This window comes from Morus notabilis, unplaced genomic scaffold, assembly GCF_000414095.1.
Source record: "Morus notabilis unplaced genomic scaffold, ASM41409v2 Scaffold384, whole genome shotgun sequence".
NCBI classification, from domain to species: domain Eukaryota; kingdom Viridiplantae; phylum Streptophyta; class Magnoliopsida; order Rosales; family Moraceae; genus Morus; species Morus notabilis.
In genome coordinates, this window is record NW_010387635.1 from 1,051,304 (window position 1) to 1,067,513 (window position 16,210).

The following is a 16,210-nucleotide window of genomic DNA, read 5'->3' on the forward strand; positions in this document are numbered from 1 at the left end:
TTTATTGACATACCTGGAGTATAATTTTTTCTGGGGCCTGGTAGGCCTCCAAGAAGTGGCAGACATTGACAAATGCCCACTGTTTACTGGAACTATCTTCACGTTTGAGATGATTCCAGCCAAATTTGATAAGCTCTTTTCTGTGATGAACAAGGTCATTCTGGAGATACTTGAGAAGCAAAGTTGCAAGCTGCAGAAGTTCTATTCTCAGAGGCTCGTCATACTCAGCAGAAACCTACAAAGGAGATGCGGGAAAAGGTTACTGTGGAAATAAACAAACATTTTTGTGACATGAGAGAGAGAGAGAGAGAGAGAGAGAAACTAAGAGGAAAAATCCAAACATAGAAAAAGAAAAGGAAAACTACCTCTTCAGGAGGATCAAGAAGTTTGTCAACAATTGTTTTAATAATAGCCTGGTCAACAACCTCCCAACTTTGGCCATTTTGGAAAGAATGAGCAAGCATTGGAAGAATAAGCATTTGCATTATCATAACCAAGTGATCAAGGCCTAGTGTTTTCGATTGAAAAAGGTCTAGAAAATGCAATAGAAGTGCTTTTTTCAAGTTAGGTGGGTAGCCTTCAGCAACCTGAAAGAGATCCATAGATGAAATGATCAAGGATAATACCAAATACACACACACACGTATATGTATATCAAAGCAAAAAAAAAAGGGGGAACATAAACACATTATTCATTAACGACAGAATGAGAAAAAATCAAATCAAAGCATCAATACCTCAATGATATAGAACTCCTTCAAAAATGTATAATCAATGCGTGAATGAATCAAGAAGATCGATAGTATATCAAAAAGAACATTCACTTCGGTTTTCTCATGTCGTAGATAGTTCAGGAAGCATTTGACAAGCCATTTGCTTTCTTTAACCTGCATTTCAAGTAACAACAATTAAATCAGGACTTAAGCACGGCAATTTAACTGATTCACGTAAACAAGCTCAAAAAACCAATTTTTTTTCTTTTCTGTTCTCGTTTTTCTTCTCAGAACAAACTGAAGAAACTTAAGAGTTAAATAAGGGTATAGTTTAGGACCACAAATTCTCTAACCCCAAACATTATTTTAAAAATAAACATAGAGATTAGAGACTCACATAAAGCTTAGAAATTTAAAAGAAAAAATACAAAAGTAAATCTTGATAAACTCATTCATTTCTAGGCCACTTAAGGTTTCTCATCTCTCAAGCCAGCTACTGACTTGGCTTCATTCACTCACCAATCATTAAATCCGAATCTGGAAGTGACTAAACTCCCTTTTGAGCTAACTACATCGTGTTATGCCTACCAAAAGAAAGCACCATAACCCACACTAGCCCTCTTCTACAGCCATCAAGAGGAAATCTAGGATATTATGAACCTAAACTAAAAAGAAGAATTGATATCACTCGGGTTACTAATTTTGTTTTAAAAGGCAAAATAAATTCGTGCCTCAAGGTAAAAGTAAGAGGCTTGTGCCTCTCCAAACTGACTCAGACACCAAGGATAAGCCTCGTTGAGGCTTAAGTTTGGGTTTGGGTTGAGTAGAACAAAGGCAAAGCTCGCTTTTTTTTACAAGTAACGTCCTTTCAGTTTGGATGTTGGACGGCTGGATTCAGTAGTTTTTAATGAACTTACAAAGGACATGATTTAATGAATTGTTATTATGAAAATGAATGTCCATATTTTATAACAACGGCTGGATTTACTAGTAATTTTTCACCATACAAGTCTATTTCGTTGTCTATGTGGCTACAGGAAAGCTGACTTTGCTTGACATCTAGATGTTTTGTTAAATTTCTTTTTGTTTCATACATGCCTAGCTTTTTATTTCATAATGTGTTTAATGAACTTACAAAGGACAAGACTGAATGGATTTTTATTATGAATGTCCACGTTTTATGTTTTTCTAGTTCAAGTTGAGGTGCAACAAAAGGTAAAAAGACTCAATACCCGATTTACCCTTTAAAGAAAACAGTGTCCCTACGTCAAATATTGCATTTATTGTCCAAAAACTAAACAACATAAAATTTTGGATATCTGGCAAATTTGTGAAGGTCATAAAAACTCACCTGAACCAGGTCCAGCTCTCGTTCATTCTGCAAACGAGCTATTCTAGCAGGTGACTTCCAAATAAGTACTAAGGTATCAAACACAACTCGATTGTTTTGTAGCCATGTAGGTATCAGTTTAACCAAAGCTTTCACAAGCGCAAGTCCTCGAAAATAAGCATCAGAAGTTGCTGCAGCTGAAGGGGGTGCAGGTGGGGCATTAGAACTATCAGGTGGAGGCGTATTAAGACCTTCTTCACCCAATAGAGCAGTAGGTGGAGTTGATGATCCTGGAGTCATCGCTACATCAGGCTTTGGAACAAATTCCGGAAAGGCGCTGGCAAGTATCTTCTGTGGTGACTTTGCAAGTTCATCTCTCAAAGGCTGACCAGCATCTGATCGGATGATATACATGAATCTGAATTTTACAATACGAGACAAAATAAACATAACGCTAAGAGATTGAGCAACTAACAGTGGAAAAAGAAACGTTCATGATTCACCCACCAAAAAACTAAACAAATAAAGAACAAGAAAAGGGCAGAGAAGACCTTTCATAAAAAGATCCAAGTCTTACCGCCTGAAGTATTTTGGTTCATTTAGTCGAGCAAGAAAATAATCAACAGCTTGTGTTGCATAGCGATTCAAGAACTTTGTAAGAGGAAGACGATATGGACTATTAATTTCACTGTATACTTGTCCAGGGGGAAGAGCTCCTTCCAACTCAATGGTTAAGGTGACGAGTCCATCAAGGAACTTTGATGCAGCCGTAGGAAGCAGGTGGAAAAGCTCAATAATAGCTGCATATATGAGAATACAGACATGATATTGCCCATAAATGCATGTGGATAGGAAAGTACGCAACTCTATTTTAAGTAACAAAATCTAGATACATTACCTGCCGCAATTTTCGGTTCTTCACCAGCCTTCCATGATTTCTGACTCTGTGCAAGTTTTTCAGGTTCTAACCATTTCCTTAGGTGTTCTAACAACTTGTCACCTAAGGTAACATTAAACCAATTGGACAGTAGTTCAAGCAAACGAGCCAGACCTTGGAGAAGCGGCATGCTAAGATTCTTCGTATGAGCCAAGTTTACTAATATAGGCCTGAGGCTGCTCTGCAAAAGTTCTTTAGGCATCCTCTGTTGATTAATAACCTGAATGGTGATGAAACATAAAACCGACATTAGTAAGGTTAAAAATGGAAGCAACGAAATTAAGATAACCATATTATGGCTGGTATATGTTTGATGAAGCCTCTGTCATATTTCTACCATCAAATGTATGTTACAGACCAGTCAAGTAAGATCACCCGGCCAAATACAGAGACCAAACTAGTAAACTTAAACGAAATTGAGTATTATGTAACCAAAATAAAAAATAAAATAAAGGAGCCAGTGGTCCCCTTGGTTATAAATTACACTTTTCGTTTTCTAAGGCAAAAAAAAAAAAAATATATATATATATATATATTGCACAAACTAATACATGAAAGCACATAAATACCTGTCGCAGGCCCTCCTTTGCAACAGCAACAATTTCCGATGTTCGACAGGTCAGAGATTTGAAGAACATTGAAATGATCTTTGAACGCAGTTCAGAGTGGTTAGGCGTTTTAAAATCTGCCCATGCCATTGTCGTACAGAGGAGCTCAATGCAGGCTGTTTTAAGCTTGGTTAAAGATGTAGCCACCTTTGGGTTCATATACTTCACAACCCATACAGTTTCATCAGCCTCAGCTATCTGCAATGCTTCTTGGAGAAAATTAACTAATTCTTGGGTCAACTTGAGAAGAGGTGGTCTCAAGGCCAAGCAAAAATTCAAAGCCGTAACTGTGCCAACCTATACAGCAACGGAAATTTAGTGATGAATTTTTTTTGCTAAGGACACTTAATCAAGATTTTTAATGAATTTGATATATTACGTCTACAACTAGCAAGTAGAATACCTGTTGATCGACAGTCTTTGACCGCAGTGGCCGAACCAAAAGAGGTTGCAACAAAGGTTGATATAGAGGCTCCAGCAGCTCAGATACCTCACTACCAGTCCTACTCGCCAAAAGTGCCAAACATGACTGCACATTCTTTCTCACAATAATAGATGCATTAGAATTGAATAACTCGGAGGCAAAGAACTCAACTACCCCATGAAAACTTTGCCTGCGTGGTTCACTATTTGCTTCATCCACATTGTTAACTACACGAAGAACCTGGGTTAGCACCTGACCTGTCTCCTCCTGCTCTTTGCTAGCATAAATTGGAAGCCTTTTAAGAACATATACCAGGCCACGGACAATTCTTACTTGGAAAAGGCATAAAGTCTCAACAGTGACCTTGCCAACCAAAGCACCAAGACCCATGACTCCACCAATTTGCGCTTGCCATGTAGTTCCATAACAACAATGCAAAAGACGGGGCAAGAGTTGCTCAAAAATAGGTACGCGTACACTGGGAGGAGGTGAATATACAGGATTCATTGATGGACTGGAGACTATCATTGGAGTACCAGGGCCTCTCGACATCAGCACATCAGCATGTTTTGTCCGAGCAAGAAAAAGAAGTGTTTCAGTAAACACATTTAAAGCATTAAGAGCAGCTTTAGCGTGAAACCTATTTTCTCCAGCTAGTACATCAACTAAAGCATCTAAAAATATTAGAGGGTCCAACTCTTTGAGGTCTGAAGAATTACTGTTCTTTGGCCTTGAACTTGAACTAACATTTGATGCAACACTAGGACCTCCAAGTGCGGTACTTGCAGCTGAAGAACTACTTGAGGAAGAATCAATATGAAAAATCATTGCAAAATGACGACATACATTGACAACAAAGTCATCCTTGGGGTCAAGCAGATCTGGTTCCGCACTGGCAGCAATAACTGTCATCAAGAGAATCTTAAACACTGATTTTTCAGCCATGAGTTGGGTCTTCGTCTTTACACCAAGATCAGCCTGCAATTATACATTATTTAGCATTGCACTGCACCAGAATTTAAAATTCAATTGCTTTGTCTCAATAACAATTGAAATTAAAAAGTTGGTATAACCGTGGGAAAAGTAGGCACTAGTTGATTATACACACACACACACACACACACACATATATGTATGTATAAAAACTTCCTTTATTGATAATTAAGTCAAATACAAAAGAAGGAGGATAAGGTACCCTCAATAAGCAGGAGAGGGGGGAAAAAACAAACAAGACAAAACCCTAAAAAAAAAAGAGAACATTAAACATAGCATCCTATCACATCCTTTCAATAAAGAACAATCAAAGAAAAGGAAAAATCCGTGAATGCTCGGAACAACAAGATAATACATTACACTAATTCATGGATGGTTTTTTTTTTTTGTTTTTTTTTTTTTCTCCCTTTGGCCGGTGATGGTGGAGGGCGGGGGCACAAAAAGTTGCTGAAATTTGCAAATATATATATACATATTGTGGAAAACGCAATCGTATTGATTTTGTAAATAGGATATATTAAGAAAGTTTGAATTTTATATTTTGTATCCCTAGGATTAGGGTAATCAGTTAGTTTCCTGATATCTCATGAATAATGGGATAAGGTGTAATCTAGGAGATTCTATTTTTTGTGTATAAAAACCTAAGAGGGCTGGCTGTATAGCATCATTCAGAAAATAAGAAATATTTTTTCTTCTCCTATTTTCCCACATGGTATCAGAGCCCTAGGTTAAGTTTTTTTTCTCTTAGGCCTTCATTGCCGTTTCTTTGTTGGCTTTCATTGCTAAGCCTCATCACAGGGCCTTCATTGCCCATATCCATTACGGAACTGTACTGACTGTACGAGCTACACGAACTGTACGGAATTGTACTAATTGTACGGAATTCGCGGAATTGTGCGGTTGTACTGAATTGTACGGACACACCGAAAACTGCCCCGTTGCTACTGTCGATTTCTGTTCGGCCTTCATCACTGGGGTTATTTCCTTGTTCGGCTTTCATCGCTGGAATCGCTTTCTTGTTCGGCCTTCATCGTCAAAGTTATCAAGTCGCTGTCTCAAGGGAAGGTTGTTGTCAATTATCACAGTTGCCGCCAGAAATTGTTCCAATCAAATCAGCCTTCATTGTTGGTGGAGTCTTCAGTGTAGGACCAGCCTTAATTGCCCTCAAAACTGCTTTGGAAGATGTCGGAGGTGGTAGAAACAACCGCTGCAACATCGCTGGATGAGACAGAGAATGGACGGTCTCAGCAAGTTGGAGAACTGGAGAATATACAGGCTGCCTATAAGCTGCATGGGAAACCACCAAGCTGCGAGTGGAGGCAGAAAGTAGAGCAGCCGAAGAGTCGTGGACAAGCTCATGTTGCAGGGGGGCAGCAAAGTGAGGGAACACTGCAAGAGATGGGGAGTCTCAGCCAAGAGGAAATCGAACGAGTAAGATCCCTTATAGGCAATCTCGATAAACCCTCAAGTACTTGTTCATTGGCGTATTCAGGTGAGTCTTCATTTTCCATTGGATTAAATGTCTCAGATATAACCCTTACCGGCTCCTGGGTCATTGACTCTGGTGCTACCGACCATATGACCCACTCACCAAACATGTTTGCCTCATATGTCCCATGTTCAAGCAGTAGAAAAATAACTACAGCAGATGGATCATTAACCACTGTAGCAGGCATAGGAGATGTTAAAATAAGCCCGTCATTGACATTAAAAAATGTTCTTCATGTTCCTTGATTGACCACAAACCTTGTCTATGTCCAGAAGCTTACCAAAGATTCACATTGCAGAGTTTTTTCACCATAGTTATTGTTTATTTCAGGACGAAGGTTCAGGGAGGACGATTGGACGTGCTAGAGAACATGATGGACTCTACCTTCTTGAAACACCTAGTCAATCAAGCATTACCAAGGGCACAACATCTCACTATTTTGTCTCAGAAGTTCTCTCATCAAATAAAGGAAAATTTTGGCTTCACCACCGCCGACTTGGCCACCTATCATTTAGGATTATCAAAATTCTGTTTCCTTCCTTATTAAGAGGTCTAGATATTGAACATTTTCATTGTGAAGTGTGTGAACTAGCTAAACACAAACGTGTACCTTTTTCCAATTAGTAATAAAAGAACCTCTATTCCTTTTTATCTTATTCATACTGATATTTGGGGCCCTTCTACTATTCCTAATGTGACAGGGACAAAATGGTTTGTCTCATTTATTGATGATTGTACTCAAGTCACTTGAATTTTTTTGCTTAAACAAAAATCCGATGTCAGTAATGTCCTTCCAAATTTTTGCTCTATGGTAAAGACCCAATTTGGGGTCAATGTCAAGAGATTCAGATCAGACAATGCTAGGGACTATTTCAATCAAGTCCTCACTCCATATTTACAAAAGGAAGGACTCATCCATGAATCATCATGTGTCAATACTCCACAGCAAAATAGAGTGGCAGAAAGGAAAAATGGTCATCTTCTCAATTCCACCCGATCCTTTATGTTCAAGAAAAATGTGCCTAAATCTCTTTGGGGGGAAGCAGTTCTTACATCTGCACATCTTATAAATCGTTTACCTTCTAGGATTTTGGGTTTCAAAAGTCCAATGGATGTACTTTCCTCATTCTATCCAAATCTACACACTACGAATAATCGTGTTCCTAGGATATTCGGGTGTGTGGCATTTGTCCATATCCATACTCCAAACAGAGGGAAATTAGATCCCAGGGCAGTCAAATGTGTTTTTGTGGGCTATTCTTCTACTCAGAAAGGATACAAGTGTTACCATCCTCCCTCAAAAAGGTTCTGTCTCGGTTGATGTTACTTTCCATTAAGACAAATCCTATTTCATTGATCCTTATCTTCAGGGGGAGAATTCAGTAGTGGAAGATAAGGATAGGGGGGATTTTCTATCTCTTGATCTTCATCCATCAAAACCCGAGTTTCCCCAGACTCACTCCACTGAACCCGAGTTTCCCCAACCTCACTCTCCTGAACCCGAGACTCACTCCACTGAACCCGAGCCTCACTCCACTGAACCTGAGCCTGACAACCCAAATTCTGCCCTTGAGAATGTAAAATTTGGCAAAGGCAAAGTGTTTTCAAGAAGGAAGAAGGCTATCCCAGAATCTGTGCAAGTTCAAGACTCCAACCCGAGTTCTGGAAATGAGGTAACAATTTCTAATCCTTTTTCTGAAACCTATATAAATAGTGATGATCAGGATCTTCCCATTGCAATTAGAAAAGGAGTTGGAGAATGTGTAAGTCAACCTCTATACCCACTTGCACAATTTCTTCCCATTGAAAAATTCTCACCATCCCATCAAGCCCTTCTTGTCAGCCTAAATACTATTGCCATCCCTACCAAGTTGTCTGAGGCTTTAACTGATGAAAAATGGAGACACGCTATGAATATGGAGATGGAAGCATTGGAGAAAAACAAGACTTGGGGGCTTGTGAAATTGCCTGAAGGGAAGAACCCAGTGGGATGTAAATGGGTTTACACCGTGAAATACAGGGCAGATGGTTCAATAGAGAGATACAAGGCGAGGTTGGTCGTTAAAGGGAATACCCAAACCTATGGGATTGATTACCAAGAGACATTCGCTCCGGTGGCTAAAATGAATACGGTAAGAGTTTTGTTATCATTAGCAGCCAATTATAATTGGGAGCTACAACAGTTTGATGTCAACAATGCGTTTTTGCATGGAGAACTAAAGGAGGAAATCTACATGGAAGTTCCGCCGGGTTATGGTCACAACTTAGCTGCACACACAGTATGTAGATTAAAGAAGGCCTTGTATGGACTTAAGCAATCGCCGCGAGCATGGTTTGGAAGATTTGCAAAGGTAATGATAACTATGGGATATCGGCAAAGTCAAGGAGACCATACACTGTTTGTCAAACACTCATCCTCATGGAGAGTTACAATCCTCTTAGTGTATGTTGACGACATAATAGTGACGGGAGATGATGATGAGGAAAGGCAGCGTCTCAGTCGATGTTTAGCTAAAGAGTTTGATTTTAAGATGCTAGGGAGGCTGAAGTATTTTCTGGGAATCGAGGTGGCTCATTCCAAGCAAGGTATTTTCATCTCACAACAAAAATATGTTACAGATCTTCTCAAAGAAACCGGGAAGACCGTGTGCAAGTTGGCAAGCACTCCAATATATCCAAATTTGAAGCTCGGAGAAGCGGAAGAAGATGTCACAGTGGATAGAGAGATGTATCAACGCTTGGTGGGGAGACTTATCTATCTATCTCATACTAGGCCAGATATAGCATACGCGGTAAGTGTGATTAGTCAATTCATGCATAATCTGAAGGAGGCACATCTACATGCAGCATACCGAGTATTACATTATCTCAAAGGGACACCAGGCAGAGGTATTTTGTTCAAAAGGAATGGAGGAGTAGTGCTTGAAGCGTATACAGATGCAGACTATGTTGGGTCAGTGGTAGACAGACGGTCAACTTCTGGTTATTGCACTTTTACTGGTGGAAAGCTTGTGACGTGGAGGAGTAAGAAATAGAATGTTGTAGCTCGTTCTAGTGCAGAGGCCGAATTCCGAGCGATGGCTCAGGGTGTGTGTGAATTGCTATGGTTGAAGATTATTTTAGAAGACTTGAAGATTAAGTGGGATGGCCCAATGAGACTCTACTGTGACAACAAATTTGCAATCAACATAGCTCACAACCCAATACACCACGATCGAACAAAGCACGTTGAAATCGACAGACACTTCATCAAAGAGAAGCTAGACAGTGGCCTAATTTGTACACCCTATGTATCTACATAGGGTCAAGTTGCTGATGTACTCACGAAAGGACTTAGTAGTTTAGTGTTTCAGATTCTTGTGTCCAAGTTGGGAATGGTGAACACCTATTCACCAGCTTGAGGGGGAGTGTGGAAAACGCAATCTTATTGATTTTGTAAATAGGATATATTAGGAAAGTTTGAATTTTATATTTTGTATCCCTAGAATTAGGGTAATCAGTTAGTTTCCTGATATCTCATGAATAATGGAATAAGGTGTAATCTAGGAGATTCTATTTTTTATGTATAAAAACCTTAAGAGGGCTGGCTGTATAGCATCATTCAGAAAATAAGAAATATTTTTTCTTCTCCTATTTTCCCACACATATATATGTATAAGAAAATAAAATCTGGAAATCTAATCTGCCAGTGTGAGCTTCTAACATTTATCAACTGAAATACAAAGAGTAAAGGTGAAAGCATAAAAAAGGAGTTAGTCGAACTCTTCCCTAGATAGGGGTTGGCCTCCAATTAATTAGTACAAACAAATAACAGAATAAGCAGTTAACCCAGTTTACAAAACGAAATTGCACTTTTACTGTCATGATTGTCAATCAAACTGAAGCTATGCTTTTCTTTTCTTTTTTAGTAAGATAAGAAAAGAGCTTTTAGAGAACATAAAACCTAGAAAAATAGTGAGATATACTTTAAACCAAAAGTGGAAATCACAAAGCATCTTCCAATTGAAATGGATCAGAAAGAATTCAGAATGTAATCCGGGCTTGTTTTGTGCACAATACTTGTTTCGAAGCAAGAAAAGTGTTGACAGAAATTGCCATTTGAAAGTAATCCAAAAAATGAAGAAAGAAAATTATTAAAACTTCTGTTTCCAAAATAAATAAAATAGTTTCCAAAGCTCTAGCCAAGTTTAGATTATTTTTTTTAGTAGTATTTTAAAACTTCTGTCTGTTCATTCACTAGAACTAACTAAAAACATTACAGGAGCTGATAACATTTAATACCAAACTAACCTTTACATCCGATGTCTCAGACCTACGCCACGATGAATCAACAGTAGAAACTAACAAGGTCGACAACTGACTTGGAGTGAATCCATCATCCTTTACTTTTTCCGGCAAATTAAGCTGAGACGATACACAAACACGAAGAAACTTAAGAGCCTGCTTTCGATAGAAGGCATCAATTCCACTGTTCTTGTTCATAACAGCCGCAACAGCAAGGTTAATACATCGATCCAGTGGAACCAAAAATGGAGTTGAGGGCTCAAATGTAAGAATCAAGCGTAGTCCATGCTCTGGATTCTCCTTGCACTCAAGAGCAAGGGGCTCTTTAAGAAAACGCCTATTACGACCACCTAATTTTCCAAGGAGTTGCAAAGCTTTTGCACCCCAAAGATAGGGTGGGGGCCTCAAGTGTGACCACAAGGCTAAAATCACATCAGACATAACACTGGCCATGCTAGGTTCCAGAAAATCAGGATTCAGACTATCCACCCAAAACTCGAGTGTCCTTACACCTAAGCCCACAAGCTCATCGCTTGCTTTAAGAGAGAAAACGAGAGGCTTCATAAGACGGGGAAGGTGAGGTAACAATGAGCTCAAGCGAGCAGGTAAGGTTAAGCACAACTCCAGCAACAGGTCTCTCATATCTTCTCCAGTTGGACCCTCAAGCATGGTCAAAAGCATATTAAGACAAGGTTGTAACATAGGTATCAAGTCCCGCAGTAGAAGCTCAAACTTGCATCCTGCTAGTGCTCGAAACATCAAACGAAGAAGTTGCATATAACCAAGAGGCCTTTCAACTTCAGTTGCATTTTTCATGCAAACTTCCATTATCACAGGCACATGAGGCTGCAAAATACGTTCAAAATCTGGAGGTGCTTTGGAAACTGCACCAAAAATAAACCGAAACAGATGCAAAACAAGTTTTGCTGCTGGTGAATCTGGATGCTTCAACACATCAAGTTTACTGCTTACAAGAAAATTAACCAAAACATCTGCAAATGGCCGAAACACTTTCGGGGCAACCAGAAGGGTAGAAAATATGTGAACAAGTTGTGTGTTGCTAATCATGCAGTCAAAAAGCTCAGGCATACACAACGAGAGCATGTCCATTAGATCCCGGGGTTCCATAATAGCCAGAATCTGGGAGAAGAGAGAGATCATTTCCTTCTCCTCCTCTTTTTCCCTGAAGAGTGCTAAGCAATGCACACCACTCTTTAAGACACCAGAGGCTTTCAAGACCTTCTCAATGTTAAAAATGTACAAAATTAGTCATCTTCCAAAAACAATTTTAAAACTCATGGTCTTATGTATAATATACCTCATCTTCTCTCATCCCTTTAAAAGCTTGAGGTGCTTGTAAATTTGAAGGCGGAGAAACAAGCACCTGTTGATGTGTTCCATGTGTGGAAGCAGAAACCTTAAACCATCAGCAACAGCATATAATATAAGATAACAAATGTTGAGTCGACACATGAAGAGCATCAAATTAAAGTGATAATACCTGTGCTCGGGGCAAGTGTGCATGAGTGATGCTCCATATGATAGTCTTCATTCCTGGCAAGACAAATATTGCATAGTCTATCAAAAAAATATATAAAAATTAACAGAAGCTTCTGTCAAAACGTACTTATAAGTAATAAGATATGCATGAAATTAATAATTACAGATGTCTAAAAGACATCATTATTAACTAAAACACAAAATTACAAGAAAAATTTATGTCGAGGATCAATTACCCATGACTAATGTCTTAATGAGATGCTTACAATCATTTACTTCCTTAGAGTGTTCCACAGGGACCTGCAAATTTAAAACTGCCTGCAAGTATATTATATTTTAAAATTTAATGGTGGGGCCTCCGAGAAAGATGGCAGCAATTTAAACAAGAGAATGAAGAGGAGGGAGGGGAGAGAGACAAAAGAGCTACCAACTAGATATCCTTAAGGAACCAAACAAACGCAGAATATAAGGGCGATATAAGAAATGAAACCATGTTGATAGTGAAGCCATTGGAAATATGCACTGTTCAATAAACTTCCTTACAAATATGTAAATCCCATGATCAGCCTTTTTGGTCTACTCAATTAAGCACACATTCTAAAATCCAAGCAACCAAAATAGAAGCAAAAACTTATAGACAATCCATAAACTCGATATGAAGACCTATTATTAGGAAATGTCCAACAAACCTCAGAACAAATTTTCCAAATAAAAAGTGAAAAGCTTGAGATACACTTTAGCATGAAAGAAAGGCAAACAAATGGATAGCAATGTAGTCAGAGAAAACATTAAAATGGCAACTCAAACAACTTGGCATCCTGGAAAAATTATGGACACTCGAATGGTTGGAATTAAAGTTGTCGAAACAACCTGCACGGGAAGTTCAAGCTTCGCCCTTAAAGTAACACGATCCTTTCCTTCCTCACCCTCCTCCAACAGCTATCAAGCAGCAAACAACACAGTAATATTTTTTTCATAAGAAACAGGACTACTAATAATCTAACAGTGCTAACATTATAATATATCAAATTGATTTAAGGGGATAAGTCCAGACAATGCAAAACTTCAAAACAATAACACCAGTAATAAGACGAGATCTAATCTCTGCCAGCCCCGTTCCCAAAATAACTTAAGTAAATGATGTCACCAAACTCTCAATTCACAAATTGATTATTATTTATGAAAGATCAATCATTAACACTGTATAAATCCATTAGCATAAAGCATAAATCATACATAGGCAAGACTTTATGGGAACTTGCAAGAGAATTCCAGATTTGGTTAACAAATAATGTTTAAAAGCTTGCAGAAACCATAAATTACCTGAGGAATCATACGCTTGAAAGTACTAAATTTTCCCACAAAAGCATCCAAAATACGCCCCTACACGAATATACAGGACACACATATGCACATTTTATCAATAAGAAAACTATGATCCAAACAATTCGACCATTCAAGACAAGAAGTAACAGATTATAACTCAGACCAGTAGAACTCGTGCTTCATCCATAGATGGCTGATCGACACCTTTCTCAAATATTGGCTCCACCTATATCCCAAGAAGACCATTACTTTAAATAAGCAACTAGTATCACGCTACAAATACAAATCTTGGTAGTGAAGTCAAGAATAAGATAAAATGGAAACTGCCAAAACTTCATGTACTCACCAGATTCAACATCAACCGAGCACAAGTTGTATGGATGCTGAGTGATAATGAAGCATCATGCATGTTACTTGAGAACAAATATATAATCCGTGATAACTGCAATACAAATTACATATTTTATCAACAGATATAACATATTAAAATACATGATACCTGTGTGGCGAGAAAACAAATGGGAAATTGGAAACAAATAAAACATAACAAATAAAAAAAAATTGAAAAAAGCAATTGCTTTTCTAGTCAAAGTCCTTCTAAAAAATAAAATAAAATGACAAATAGTTAAGAGTAGTTTTTCAAACTTCAAGTTGTGCCTTTATTGAGGTCTACAAGTACTGAGACTTAATTTTTAAAGCTTAAACCTCGCTTGCTGAAAGAAAACAAAATGTTCTCAACACAGAGCAGCGAAAGAAAATAGAACAAAAAAGGAACTCTTTATAAGTAAACTTCTGCTTATTGATACATAATCAAATACAAAATCTATACATATTACAAAAAAAAAATCTAATACCATAGTACCATACCAGTGATTTCTAAAAATTAGCGCTATTAACATATCATTTGGGGAAAAAGAAAGGCTATGGCGTGAAAACCAAAATGGACATAACCCAACATCAACCCGATCAGTTGCAATCAATACCTAAATCGGTACTTTGTGAAATAAAACAGAAACAAAACCTAGTCCATCAGGAGACAAGGATATATTCTCTCGTTTCTTATCCAAAATAAATAAATAAATAAATAAAGTTCATATAAATGTACCTGCGACAAGGAAAGGTCTGCCCGAACATGATGAACAATCTCTGCTAATAGACTATAAGCCAATGGCCGCAAGGTCTCAAAGCAGGCTCTCCCGTTTCCAACTAGAACTCTGAAGAGATCAAGCGAGGAAGAATTAGTGAATTGACCACTTATATGGATGTTAGCTACATATACAATCGAATGTACTCAAAAGGTGTAGATAAAGCAAACTGCAAAGCAATGTAGAGGTCAGAGGTCAGACTTTCAATGTCAAAGGTTAGTCAACCATTGTACTGCCATAAACCTTTGGACGTTTTGTTATTAGGAAATTACCCAGTAATAACTTTGAGGTTTGGTTATTTAATTTTCTATAAATATATATATATATACTTATATATATATTTGACTAATTCCTTTAAGTCTCTTTTCTGTTTTACCACATTACTTTACATCTTTCTATAACCTAATATATCAATATTCCACCACGAGAGGTTAGAGAATTCTCAATGCATTCAAGACCAATCAACCTAGACAACAAAACTTCCAAGTTCCTATAATAGTATCACCTATTTTACAGTCTGCAAATTATATTACCTCTCTTCCAATAGAGTGTCGATCAAAGGAAATAAACCCCTCTTGCAATCGGTTCCAAGAACATGTTTTAATGCTACTAACAATTCCTGCATCCAACAAATACAAGCAGTTAATCCTTTACTCGCCAAAAAAAAAAAAAAAATGGAGTAGATAATTCTTCACCAAGAGAGGTAAATAGGATCAAGTATAGAGAACCAAATCAAGACGAGAAGTTTTACCTTCCTAATGGAGACAGAGTCTGAACACGTAACTAGCAGATTCACAATACTTTTACATATGCTTTCTTCATGAGGCCTTATATAATCAGCAAAACCCTTTAACAGGTATGTCAAAAAAGAAACCGTCTGGAATAATAAAAAACAAAACAAACAAAATCAGTAAATAGTTAATTGACGTAATCTCAAAGATGGCGGTAGATGTACTGAAAAACATGCCCAAATTTTATCAACTTTCCATATTTTTTAAATAAAAATCTCCCCTCGGGCAAGATTTGACCAAAACCACGAAGTGTGGCTCATCCATACAAGCACGCGCTAGAAAGAAACATAAACTAGAAAGAGCTCAGTTCTACTAGTCATTCAACACTGAAAAATCTCATTGTTTCACAATCACAAGTACAAAAACACGAAATTCATAACTCAATAAAGAAGAATTCTTTTGATATCCCATACCTTGACCTGTGCACCCTTCAGCTCAATATAATGATTCTTCAGATCGGGAGGAACCTTTTCAGGGCCAGGAACCGATATAGCAGCCACCATGAGAGGCAACAAGTGAGGAATATTGGTCTGTACAAGCCTATTATACAACTGAAAAAGAAACAAAACCACTAGAGGACTCTCCGTGATTATCTTAAAAGAACGAGTACTTGGATTAAGCTGCGATCCAGTATTATACCCACTACTATTACCCAACGACTGATCGGAAG

General features: G+C 38.0%; 1 protein-coding gene across 3 annotated transcripts in view; it reads right to left on the reverse strand.

Moving 5' to 3' along the window:
* Positions 1-16,210, reverse strand: part of LOC21409329 (transformation/transcription domain-associated protein) — a 33,285-nt gene that overhangs the window by 16,045 nt on the left and 1,030 nt on the right. For 2 of the 3 annotated variants that reach the window (XM_024177119.1, XM_024177118.1), the window contains 20 exons: positions 15,954-16,210; positions 15,501-15,626; positions 15,283-15,368; positions 14,710-14,818; positions 13,951-14,046; positions 13,768-13,830; positions 13,602-13,661; positions 13,149-13,217; positions 12,515-12,596; positions 12,280-12,332; positions 12,097-12,195; positions 10,785-12,017; positions 3,992-4,990; positions 3,550-3,885; positions 2,942-3,200; positions 2,621-2,843; positions 2,065-2,461; positions 738-887; positions 366-587; positions 14-235 (listed from right to left, as the gene is read on the reverse strand). The exon at positions 15,954-16,210 ends at the window's right edge or, in 1 of these variants, runs on beyond it. In XM_024177119.1, coding sequence (XP_024032887.1) covers positions 14-235; positions 366-587; positions 738-887; positions 2,065-2,461; positions 2,621-2,843; positions 2,942-3,200; positions 3,550-3,885; positions 3,992-4,990; positions 10,785-12,017; positions 12,097-12,195; positions 12,280-12,332; positions 12,515-12,596; positions 13,149-13,217; positions 13,602-13,661; positions 13,768-13,830; positions 13,951-14,046; positions 14,710-14,818; positions 15,283-15,368; positions 15,501-15,626; positions 15,954-16,210 — 5,141 coding nt within the window. The remainder of the gene's footprint in view (positions 1-13; positions 236-365; positions 588-737; positions 888-2,064; positions 2,462-2,620; positions 2,844-2,941; positions 3,201-3,549; positions 3,886-3,991; positions 4,991-10,784; positions 12,018-12,096; positions 12,196-12,279; positions 12,333-12,514; positions 12,597-13,148; positions 13,218-13,601; positions 13,662-13,767; positions 13,831-13,950; positions 14,047-14,709; positions 14,819-15,282; positions 15,369-15,500; positions 15,627-15,953) is intronic. The other variant, XM_024177120.1, reaches the window with a different exon arrangement.